This window comes from Oncorhynchus gorbuscha, unplaced genomic scaffold (assembly GCF_021184085.1).
Source record: "Oncorhynchus gorbuscha isolate QuinsamMale2020 ecotype Even-year unplaced genomic scaffold, OgorEven_v1.0 Un_scaffold_9372, whole genome shotgun sequence".
In the NCBI taxonomy this organism is placed as follows: domain Eukaryota; kingdom Metazoa; phylum Chordata; class Actinopteri; order Salmoniformes; family Salmonidae; genus Oncorhynchus; species Oncorhynchus gorbuscha.
In genome coordinates, this window is record NW_025752355.1 from 1 (window position 1) to 12,816 (window position 12,816).

A 12,816-nucleotide genomic window follows, 5' to 3' on the forward strand; every position below is an offset into this window, starting at 1 on the left:
CGATATGAAAACATGTGTTAGTTACCGCTGGGACTGTATTAGTGATAAATGATTGGGACTGTATTAGTGATTTAAATAGTTGATGACTCCACGACCTCCTCAAGCTAAATGAAGACGAGGCCGCTTCCGTACTTATTGTTGAGCCGAAGAACAGAGAATCTGGCTGTACATTTCAATTCACGGCCAATAAATCATTTACATTCTGAACTCAATTAAAAAAACAGGCATTAGGAAGGTGAACAAAATAGCTTTTACCACCTGAGGAACATTGCTAATGTGAGGCTGTTTTCCTCTCAGGCTGATGCAGAGACTCATCCGTGCTTTGACTACAAACAGGCTTGGTGACTGTGATGCTTTCCTGTCTGGTCTACCCTAGGAAGACAACAGGCTTGGTGACTGTGATGCTGTCCTGTCTGGTCTACCCAAGGAAGACAACAGGCTTGGTGACTGTGATGCTGTCCTGTCTGGTCTACCCTAGGAAGACAACAGGCTTGGTGACTGTGATGCTGTCCTGTCTGGTCTACCCAAGGAAGACAACAGGCTTGGTGACTGTGATGCTCTCCTGTCTGGTCTACCCAAGGAAGACAACAGGCTTAATGACTGTGATGCTGTCCTGTCTGGTCTACCCAAGGAAGACAACAGGCTTGGTGACTGTGATGCTCTCCTGTCTGGTCTACCCAAGGAAGACAACAGGCTTGGTGACTGTGATGCTGTCCTGTCTGGTCTACCCAAGGAAGACAACAGGCTTGATGACTGTGATGCTGTCCTGTCTGGTCTACCCAAGGAAGACAACAGGCTTGGTGACTGTGATGCTGTCCTGTCTGGTCTACCCAAGGAAGACAACAGGCTTGGTGACTGTGATGCTGTCCTGTCTGGTCTACCCTAGGAAGACAACAGGCTTGGTGACTGTGATGCTCTCCTGTCTGGTCTACCCAAGGAAGACAACAGGCTTGATGACTGTGATGCTCTCCTGTCTGGTCTACCCAAGGAAGACAACAGGCTTGGTGACTGTGATGCTGTCCTGTCTGGTCTACCCTAGGAAGACAACAGGCTTGGTGACTGTGATGCTGTCCTGTCTGGTCTACCCAAGGAAGACAACAGGCTTAATGACTGTGATGCTGTCCTGTCTGGTCTACCCAAGGAAGACAACAGGCTTAATGACTGTGATGCTGTCCTGTCTGGTCTACCCAAGGAAGACAACAGGCTTGGTGACTGTGATGCTGTCCTGTCTGGTCTACCCAAGGAAGACAACAGGCTTGATGACTGTGATGCTGTCCTGTCTGGTCTACCCTAGGAAGACATTGTATGTTTTGCAGTTGACCAGAATGCTGCAGCGTGGGCACTGGCCATGGTCATGTTGAGCGATTTCGTGCGTTTCTGTCAGTGTAAAACTATCAAGCTCAACAACTAAAGCTTTTGCCGCTTTCGCCTCCGGCCACTAGCGCACCACTAGCACCGCCACTAGCACCGCCACTAGCACCGCCACTAGCACCGCCACTAGCACGTCACTAGCACCGCCACTAGCACCGCCACTAGCACCGCCACTAGCACCGCCACTAGCACCGCCACTCAGCACGTCACTAGCACCGTCACTAGCACCGCCACTAGCACCGCCACTAGCACGCCACTACCACCGCCACTAGCACGCCACTAGCACGCCGCTACCACCGCCACTAGCACCGCCACTAGCACGCCACTAGCACGCCACTAGCACGCCGCTAGCGCACCACTAGCGCCACTAGCACCACCGTCAGCGCACCACCAGCACGCCGCTAGCACCACCACCGCACGCCACTAGCACCACCACTAGCGCACCACTAGCGCGCCGCTAGCACCACCACTAGCGCACCACTAGCACGCTAGCACCACCACTAGCACACCACCAGCACGCCACTAGCACCACCACTAGCGCACCACTAGCACGCCGCTAGCACCACCACTAGCGCACCACTAGCACGCCACTAGCACCACCGCTAGCACCACCACTAGCGCGCCACTAGCACGCCGCTAGCACCACCACTGGCGCACCCACGCCACTAGCACGTCACTAGCACCACCACTAGCACACCACTAGCACGCCACTAGCACCGCCACTAGCACCGCCACTAGCACACCACCAGCACCGCCACTAGCACCGCCACTAGCACCGCCACAGCACGCCACTAGCACGCCACTAGCACGTCACTAGAACTTCACTAGCACGCCACTAGCACGCCACTAGCACGCGCTAGCACGCCGCTAGCACCGCCACTAACACGCCACTAGCACGCGCTAGCTCGCGTGAATGTTCCCGGATATAGATTGTAGCTAACTCGCGGCGATCCCAGAGACGTCCCAGAATAAGGCGACAATATTAAAATGACCAAAAGAGTTCGGTCGGCATTGTGTTTTCATTTTTCCCATGGATTTTTTGGGGGGGGATACTTGTATCGTCACAGCCCTAAAACACACTCGTTACTTACTTCCTGTCTTCAGGGTGTGTTCCAGCTTGAGTCCAGCTGTCCGTCAGAACACCACCTGACAGGAACTTACTCTTGATGTCCTGAACCGTCTGCTCCATGGGGACTAAGGAGTTAGAGATCTGCACAGAGAGACAACCAATCAACCACAGCCCTTGGGGAGGCTGAGAGACAACCAATCAACAGCATCCCTGGGGGAGGCTGAGAGACAACCAATCAACAGCATCCCTGGAGATGGGAGGCTGAGAGACAACCAATCAACAGCAGCTCCAGAGATGGGAGGCTGACTGAGAAGATAGTCAGGGAGGGGCCAGAGAGAACAGAGGCTGAGTGATGGGTTAGTAGCCAGGAGGGGCCAGAGAGAACAGAGGCTGAGTGATAGGTTAGTAGCCAGGGGAGGGGCCAGAGAGAACAGAGGCTGAGTGATAGATTAAGGGGCGGAGCCAGAGAGAACAGAGGCTGAGTGACAGGTTAGTAGCCAGGGGAGGGGCCAGAAGGAACAGAGAGTGAGTGATAGGTTAGTAGCCAGGGGAGGGGCCAGAGAGAACATAGGCTGAGTGATAGGTTAGTAGCCAGGGGGAGGTGCCAGAGGCTGAGTGATAGGTTAGTAGCCAGGGAGGGGCCAGAGAGAACAGAGGCTGTGTGATAGGTTAGTAGCCAGGGGAGGGGCCAGAGGGAACAGAGGCTGAGTGATAGGTTAGTAGCCAGGGGAGGGGCCAGAGGCTGAGTGATAGGTTAGTAGCCAGAGGGAACAGAGGCTGAGTGATAGATTAGTAGCCAGAGGGAACAGAGGCTGAGTGATAGATTAAGGGGCCAGAGGGAACAGAGGCTGAGTGATAGGTTAGTAGCCAGAGGGAACAGAGGCTGAGTGATAGATTAAGGGGCGGGGCCAGAGGAAACAGAGGCTGAGTGATAGATTAAGGGGTGGGGCCAGAGGGAACAGAGGCTGAGTGATAGATTAAGGGCGGGCCAGAGGGAACAGAGGCTGAGTGATAGATTAAGGGCGGGGCCAGAGGAACAGAGGCTGAGTGATAGATTAAGGGGCGGGGCCAGAGGGAACAGAGGCTGAGTGATAGATTAAGGGGCGGGGCCAGAGGGAACAGAGGCTGAGTGATAGATTAAGGGGCGGGGCCAGAGGGAACAGAGGCTGAGTGATAGGCCAGAGGGAACAGAGGCTGAGTGATAAAAAAAAAAATAAAAAAATATGCCATTTAGCAGGCCAGGAACAGAGTCTGAGTGCATACATTTAATGGGTGGTCCCGGGGAACTAGACAAGCGCCATGCTGAGCTACAGAAGGACCATAGGTAGGTTAAGGGGTGGGGCCAGAGGGAACAGAGGCTGAGTGATAGATTAAGGGGCGGGGGCCAGAGGGAACAGAGGCTGAGTGATAGATTAAGGGGCGGGGCCAGAGGCTGAGTGATAGATTAAGGGGCGGGCCAGAGGAACAGAGCTGAGTGATAGATTAAGGGGCGGGGCCAGAGGAACCGAGGCTGAGTGATATATTAAGGGGCGGGGCCAGAGGGAACAGATGCTGAGTGATAGGTTAAGGGGCGGGGCCAGAGGGAACAGAGGCTGAGTGATAGATTAAGGGGCGGGGCCAGAGGGAACAGAGGCTGAGTGATAGGTTAAGGGGCGGGGCCAGAGGGAACAGAGGCTGAGTGATAGATTAAGGGGCGGGGCCAGAGGGAACAGAGGCTGAGTGATAGATTAAGGGGCGGGGCCAGAGGCTGAGTGATAGATTAAGGGGCGGGGCCAGAGGGAACCAAGGCTGAGTGATATATTAAGGGGCGGGGCCAGAGGGAACAGAGGCTGAGTGATGGGTTAAGGGGCGGGGCCAGAGGGAACAGAGGCTGAGTGATAGATTAAGGGGCGGGGCCAGAGGGAACAGAGGCTGAGTGATAGGTTAAGGGGCGGGCCAGAGGGAACAGAAGGTACTTACAAGGACTATTTTCTTCCTCATGTCTGAGATCTCATCGTATTCTGACGACGACAACATATTGGCCTGCAGTAACACCTCGTACCTGGGAGAGGAGAGGAGACAACATATTGGCCTACATTAACACCTCGTACCTGGGAGAGGAGAGGAGACAACATATTGGCCTGCATTAACACCTCGTACCTGGGAGAGGAGACAACATATTGGCCTGCAGTAACAGACCTGGGAGAGACAACATATTGGCCTGCAGTAACACCTCGTACCTGGGAGAGGAGACAACATATTGGCCTGCATTAATACCTAGTACCTGGGAGAGAAGACAACAACATATTGGCCTGCATTAACACCTCGTACCTGGGAGAGGAGACAACATATTGGCCTGCATTAACACCTCGTACCTGGGAGAGGAGACAACATATTGGCCTGCATTAACACCTCGTACCTGGGAGAGGAGACAACATATTGGCCTGCATTAACACCTCGTACCTGAGAGAGGAGAGGAGACAACATATTGGCCTGCATTAACACCTCATACCTGGGAGAGGAGAGGAGACAACATATTGGCCTGCAGTAACACCTCGTACCTGGGAGAGGAGACAACATATTGGCCTGCATTAACACCTCGTACCTGAGGAGAGGAGACAACATATTGGCCTGCAGTAACACCTCGTACCTGGGAGGGAGAGGAGACAACATATTGGCCTGCAGTAACACCTCGTACCTGGGAGAGGAGACAACATATTGGCCTGCAGTAACACCTCGTGCCTGGGAGAGGAGACAACATATTGGCCTGCATTAACACCTCGTACCTGGGAGAGGAGACAACATATTGGCCTGCATTAACACCTCGTACCTGGGAGAGAGACAACATATTGGCCTGCATTAACACCTCGTACCTGGGGGGAGAGGAGACAACATATTGGCCTGCATTAACACCTCGTACCTGAGGAGAGGAGACAACATATTGGCCTGCAGTAACACCTCATACCTGGGGAGAGGAGACAACATATTGGCCTGCAGTAACACCTCGTACCTGGGAGAGGAGACAACATATTGGCCTGCAGTAACACCTCGTACCTGGGAGAGGAGAGGAGACAACATATTGGCCTGCATTAACACCTCGTACCTGGGAGGGAGAGGAGACAACATATTGGCCTGCAGTAACACCTCGTACCTGGGAGAGAGAGACAACATATTGGCCTGCAGTAACACCTCGTACCTGGGAGAGGAGACAACATATTGGCCTGCAGTAACACCTCGTACCTGGGAGAGGAGACAACATATTGGCCTGCATTAACACCTCGTACCTGGGAGAGGAGAGGCATTAACACCTCGACCAGACAACATATTGGCCTGCAGTAACACCTCGTACCTGGGAGAGGAGAGGAGACAACATATTGGTCTGCATTAACACCTCGTACCTGGGAGAGGAGAGGAGACAACATATTGGCCTGCAATAACACCTCGTACCTGGGAGAGGAGAGGAGACAACATATTGGCCTGCAGTAACACCTCGTACCTGGGAGAGGAGACAACATATTGGCCTGCATTAACACCTCGTACCTGGGAGAGGAGAGGAGACAACATATTGGCCTGCAGTAACACCTCGTACCTGGGAGAGGAGACAACATATTGGCCTGCAGTAACACCTCGTACCTGGGAGAGGAGACAACATATTGGCCTGCAGTAACACCTCGTACCTGGGAGAGGAGACAACATATTGGCCTGCAGTAACACCTCGTACCTGGGAGAGGAGACAAAATATTGGCTTGCAGTAACACCTCGTACCTGGGAGAGGAGACAACATATTGGCCTGCATTAACACCTCGTACCTGGGAGAGGAGACAACATATTGGCCTGCAGTAACACCTCGTACCTGGGAGAGGAAATGACAACAACAACAACAACAACACCTCCTCCTGGTTCTATCCTCTGAGGAGCTGGAGGGGAAAAGTGTCTCAACAAATCAAAGTGTGTACTCACAGCTGCTCTGTCCTCTCCAGGATCTGAGCGCAGTAGTGACAGACGTGGATGACCTCTGACTTCTTATGTACCATCTCGCTGTAGTCCTCCTTCATCAACTCACTGAGACAGAGAGACAGACAGAGACAGACAGAGAGACAGACAGACAGAGAGACAGACAGACAGAGAGACAGACAGAGACAGACAGAGACAGAGACAGAGACAGACAGACAGACAGACAGACAGACAGACAGACAGACAGACAGACAGACAGACAGACAGACAGACAGACAGACAGACAGACAGACAGACAGACAGACAGACAGACAGACAGACAGACAGACAGACAGACAGACAGACAGACAGACAGACAGACAGACAGACAGACAGACAGTGAACAGTGTACCAGTTAAGGGGTATACCAGGTGAATGTGCTGGTTGTCTGGTGCATTGTAAGGTTTGAGTTAACAGGACTTACATCAGTCCCCTGACTCCCTTCCTGACCAGCTCCTGACAAACCAACAGGGAGTCTGAGGTCTTCCACAGGTGGCCCACGTCTCCTGCAAACGTCTAGACAACGGAGGAAGACATTTAGGATATTAGTTAGAGGCACCACACACAGCTTCTATTGGGGGCATAGGTTAGCAGTGTGGTTAAGGTTAGGATTCGGTTAGGATTCAGCTAGTGGCCATGCTGCAGAGCTGCCTCCAGAACATGAGTCATCTCAATAAATGGCAACTTGCCCATGTTGAGCTACATGTTGTTTTGTGGCTTTACTCAGGGTGAGAGTCTGACGGACATCTAGCGGATCTCGGTTACCTTGGTTACCTTGGCATAACCTATACACTGCCTTCACAACGTATTCAGACCCCTTGAATGTTCCCACATTTTGTTACATTACAGCCTTATTCTATAATGGATTCAAATGTTTTTTACACACAATACCCCATAATGACATCACAATACCCCATAATGACATCACAATACCCCATAAGGACATCACAATACCCCATAAGGACATCACAATACCCCATAAGGACATCACAATACCCCATAATGACATCACAATACCCCATAATGACATCACAATGCCCCATAATGACATCACAATACCCCATAATGACATCACAATACCCCATAATGACATCACAATACCCCATAATGACAACTCAGAAACAGTTTCTGTTAAAATAAAAAAAACAGAAATATCACATTTACATAAGTGTTCGGACCCTTTACTCAGTACTTTGTTGAAGCACCTCAGATTACAGCCTTAAGTCTTCGTGTGACGCTACAAGCTTGGCACACCTGTATTTGGGGAGTTTCTCCCATTCTTCTCTGCAGATCCTCACAAGCACTGTCAGGTTGGGTGGGGAGCGTCGCTGCAGAGCTATTTTCAGGTCACTCCAGAGATGTTCGATCGGTTTCAAGTCCGGGCTCTGGCCGGGCCACTCAAGGACATTCAGAGACTTGTCCCGAAGCCACTCCTGGGTTGTCTTGGTTGTGTGCTTAGGGTCGAAGGTGAACCATCACCATTCAAATTGTAGAAACATCTCAAGGATGATCAATGGAAACAGGATGCACCTGAGCTCAATTTCGAGACTCATAGCAAAGAGTCTGAATACTTTTGTTCATAAGGTATTGTTTTTTATTTTATTTTTATACATTTTCAAAAATTTCTAAAAAACAGTTTTCGCTTTGTCATTATGGGGTATTGTGATGTCATTATGGGGTATTGTGATGTCATTATGGGGTATTGTGATGTCATTATGGGGTATTGTGATGTCATTATGGGGTATTGTGTGGTAGATTGACGAGGATTTTTATTTATTTAATCATTTTAGAATAAGTAACTGACGTAACAAAATGTGGAAAAGGGGGAGAAGGGGTCTGAATACTTTCTGAATGCCCTGCAGCATAATATATAGTTACCTGGCATAACCTATAGTTACCTGGCATAACCTATAGTTACCTGGCATAACCTATAGTTACCTGGCATAACCTATAGTTACCTGGCATAGCTGGCATAATATATACTTACCTGGCATAGCCTATAGTTACCTGGCATAGCCTATAGTTACCTGGCATAACCTATAGTTACCTGGCATAGCCTATAGTTACCTGGCATAGCCTATAGTTACCTGGCATAGCCTATAGTTACTTGGCATAACCTATAGTTACCTGGCATAGCCTATAGTTACCTGGCATAGCCTATAGTTACCTGGCATAGCCTATAGTTACCTGGCATAACCTATAGTTACCTGGCATAACCTATAGTTACCTGGCATAGCCTATAGTTACCTGGCATAGCCTATAGTTACCTGGCATAGCCTATAGTTACCTGGCATAACCTATAGTTACCTGGCATAGCCTATAGTTACCTGGCATAACCTATAGTTACCTGGCATAACCTATAGTTACCTGGCATAGCCTATAGTTACCTGGCATAACCTATAGTTACCTGGCATAACCTATAGTTACCTGGCATAGCCTATAGTTACCTGGCATAACCTATAGTTACCTGGCATAACCTATAGTTACCTGGCATAGCTGGCATAATATATAGTTACCTTGGCATAGCTGGCATAACATATAGTTACCTGGCATAGCCTATAGTTACCTGGCATAGCCTATAGTTACCTGGCATAACCTATAGTTACCTGGCATAACCTATAGTTACCTGGCATAACCTATAGTTACCTGGCATAACCTATAGTTACCTGGCATAACCTATAGTTACCTGGCATAGCCTATAGTTACCTGGCATAACCTATAGTTACCTGGCATAACCTATAGTTACCTGGCATAACCTATAGTTACCTGGCATAGCCTATAGTTACCTGGCATAACCTATAGTTACCTGGCATAACCTATAGTTACCTGGCATAACCTATAGTTACCTGGCATAACCTATAGTTACCTGGCATAACCTATAGTTACCTGGCATAACCTATAGTTACCTGGCATAGCTGGCATAATATATAGTTACCTGGCATAGCCTATAGTTACCTGGCATAACCTATAGTTACCTGGCATAACCTATAGTTACCTGGCATAACCTATAGTTACCTGGCATAGCTGGCATAATATATAGTTACCTGGCATAACCTATAGTTACCTGGCATAGCTGGCATAACCTATAGTTACCTTGGCATAGCTGGCATAACATATAGCATAACCTATAGTTACCTTGGCATAGCTGACATAACATTTAGTTACCTTGGCATAGCTGACATAACATTTAGTTACCTTGGCATAGCTGGCATAACATTTAGTTACCTTGGCATAGCTGGCATAACATTTAGTTACCTTGGCATAGCTGGCATAATATATAGTTACCTTGGCATAGCTGGCATAACATATAGCATAACCTATAGTTACCTTGGCATAGCTGACATAACATTTAGTTACCTTGGCATAGCTAGCATAACATATAGCATAATATATAGTTACCTTGGCATAGCTAGCATAACATACAGCATAATATATAGTTACCTTGGCATAGCTGGCATAATATATAGTTACCTGGCATAACCTATAGTTACCTTGGCATAGCTGGCATAATATATAGTTACCTTGGCATAGCTGGCATAATATATAGTTACCTTGGCATAGCTGGCATAACATATAGCATAACCTATAGTTACCTTGGCATAGCTGACATAACATTTAGTTACCTTGGCATAGCTGACATAACATTTAGTTACCTTGGCATAGCTGGCATAACATTTAGTTACCTTGGCATAGCTGGCATAACATTTAGTTACCTTGGCATAGCTGGCATAACATTTAGTTACCTTGGCATAGCTGGCATAATATATAGTTACCTAGCATAACCTATAGTTACCTTGGCATAGCTGGCATAACATTTAGTTACCTTGGCATAGCTGGCATAATATATAGTTACCTAGCATAACCTATAGTTACCTTGGCATAGCTGGCATAACATTTAGTTACCTTGGCATAGCTGGCATAATATATAGTTACCTTGGCATAGCTAGCATAACATTTAGCATAATATATAGTTACCTTGGCATAGCTAGCATAACATATAGCATAATATATAGTTACCTTGGCATAGCTAGCATAACATACAGCATAATATATAGTTACCTTGGCATAGCTGGCATAATATATAGTTACCTGGCATAACCTATAGTTACCTTGGCATAGCTGGCATAACATATAGCATAACCTATAGTTACCTTGGCATAGCTGACATAACATTTAGTTACCTTGGCATAGCTAGCATAACATATAGCATAATATATAGTTACCTTGGCATAGCTAGCATAACATACAGCATAATATATAGTTACCTTGGCATAGCTGGCATAATATATAGTTACCTGGCATAACCTATAGTTACCTTGGCATAGCTGGCATAATATATAGTTACCTTGGCATAGCTGGCATAATATATAGTTACCTTGGCATAGCTGGCATAACATATAGCATAACCTATAGTTACCTTGGCATAGCTGACATAACATTTAGTTACCTTGGCATAGCTAGCATAACATATAGCATAATATATAGTTACCTTGGCATAGCTAGCATAACATACAGCATAATATATAGTTACCTTGGCATAGCTGGCATAATATATAGTTACCTGGCATAACCTATAGTTACCTTGGCATAGCTGGCATAATATATAGTTACCTTGGCATAGCTGGCATAATATATAGTTACCTTGGCATAGCTGGCATAACATATAGCATAACCTATAGTTACCTTGGCATAGCTGACATAACATTTAGTTACCTTGGCATAGCTGACATAACATTTAGTTACCTTGGCATAGCTGGCATAACATTTAGTTACCTTGGCATAGCTGGCATAACATTTAGTTACCTTGGCATAGCTGGCATAACATTTAGTTACCTTGGCATAGCTGGCATAATATATAGTTACCTAGCATAACCTATAGTTACCTTGGCATAGCTGGCATAACATTTAGTTACCTTGGCATAGCTGGCATAATATATAGTTACCTTGGCATAGCTAACATAACATTTAGCATAATATATAGTTACCTTGGCATAGCTAGCATAACATATAGCATAATATATAGTTACCTTGGCATAGCTAGCATAACATATAGCATAATATATAGTTACCTTGGCATAGCTAGCATAACATATAGCATAATATATAGTTACCTTGGCATAGCTGGCATAATATATAGTTACCTTGGCATAGCTGGCATAACATATAGCATAATATATAGTTACCTTGGCATAGCTAGCATAATATATAGCATAATATATAGTTACCTTGGCATAGCTGGCATAACATTTAGTTACCTTGGCATAGCTGGCATAACATTTAGTTACATTGGCATAGCTGGCATAACATTTAGCATAATATATAGTTATCTTGGCATAGCTGGCATAACATTTAGTTACCTTGGCATAGCTGGCATAACATTTAGTTACCTTGGCATAGCTGGCATAATATATAGTTACCTGGCATAACCTATAGTTACCTTGGCATAGCTGGCATAACATTTAGTTACCTTGGCATAGCTGGCATAACATTTAGCACAATATATAGTTATCTTGGCATAGCTGGCATAATATATAGTTACCTTGGCATAGCTGGCATAATATATAGTTACCTTGGCATAGCTAGCATAACATATAGCATAATATATAGTTACCTTGGCATAGCTGGCATAATATATAGTTACCTTGGCATAGCTAGCATAACATTTAGCATAATATATAGTTACCTTGGCATAGCTAGCATAACATATAGCATAATATATAGTTACCTTGGCATAGCTAGCATAACATATAGCATAATATATAGTTACCTTGGCATAGCTGGCATAACCTATAGCATAATATATAGTTACCTTGGCATAGCTAGCATAACATATAGCATAATATATATAATATAATATACCTTGGAATAGCTAGCATAACATATAGCATAATATATAGTTACCTTGGCATAGCTAGCATAACATATAGCATAATATATAGTTACCTTGGCATAGCTGGCATAATATATAGTTACCTTGGCATAGCTGGCATAACATATAGCATACCAATAGTTACCTTGGCATAGTAGCATCCAGGTCCAGATCAGAGCGAGGCTGGACTTAGAGGACTCGCTGTGGAGATTGAATAGGAGACTTTTGGAGGTTAACAGACAGACAGATAGATAGAGAATGAGGTCTGTTAACCTCAGCCTCCGTCTGTTCGCTGTTAACCTCAGCCTCCGTCTGTCTGTTAACCTCAGCCTCCGTCTGTCTGTTAACTCAGCCTCCGTCTGTCTGGCAACCTCAGTCTCCGTCTGTCCGCTAACCTCCGTCTGTCCGCTAACCTCCGTCTGCCCGTTAACCTCCGTCTGCCCGTTAACCTCCGTCTGCCCGCAACCTCCGGCCTGCCCCGTTAACCTCCGTCTGCCCGTTAACCTCCGTCTGCCCGTTAACCTCCGTCTGCCCG

General features: G+C 46.8%; 1 protein-coding gene across 1 annotated transcript; it reads right to left on the reverse strand.

Annotated features, from left to right (window-relative positions):
- Positions 1-2,361: 2,361 nt before the first annotated feature.
- Positions 2,362-12,324, reverse strand: LOC124030132 (serine/threonine-protein kinase TBK1-like). The gene is made up of 5 exons (XM_046341605.1): positions 12,314-12,324; positions 6,837-6,928; positions 6,380-6,481; positions 4,400-4,481; positions 2,362-2,581 (listed from the first exon to the last, which is right to left on the reverse strand). The coding sequence occupies exons 3-5, from the start codon at positions 6,472-6,474 to the stop codon at positions 2,459-2,461; spliced, it is 300 nt and encodes a 99-aa protein (XP_046197561.1). The 5' UTR covers positions 6,475-6,481; positions 6,837-6,928; positions 12,314-12,324; the 3' UTR covers positions 2,362-2,458.
- Positions 12,325-12,816: the final 492 nt, after the last annotated feature.

Excerpts from the sequence above, each read along its gene's own strand:
- LOC124030132 (XM_046341605.1), bottom strand. The coding sequence starts at position 6,474 with ATGAAGGAGGACTACAGCGAGATGGTACATAAGAAGTCAGAGGTCATC. Across the intron at positions 4,482-6,379 it reads CTGGAGAGGACAGAGCAGCT|GTACGAGGTGTTACTGCAGG; the intron begins GTGAGTACACAC and ends CTCCTCTCCCAG. Across the intron at positions 2,582-4,399 it reads TGAGGAAGAAAATAGTCCTT|ATCTCTAACTCCTTAGTCCC; the intron begins GTAAGTACCTTC and ends CTCTCTGTGCAG.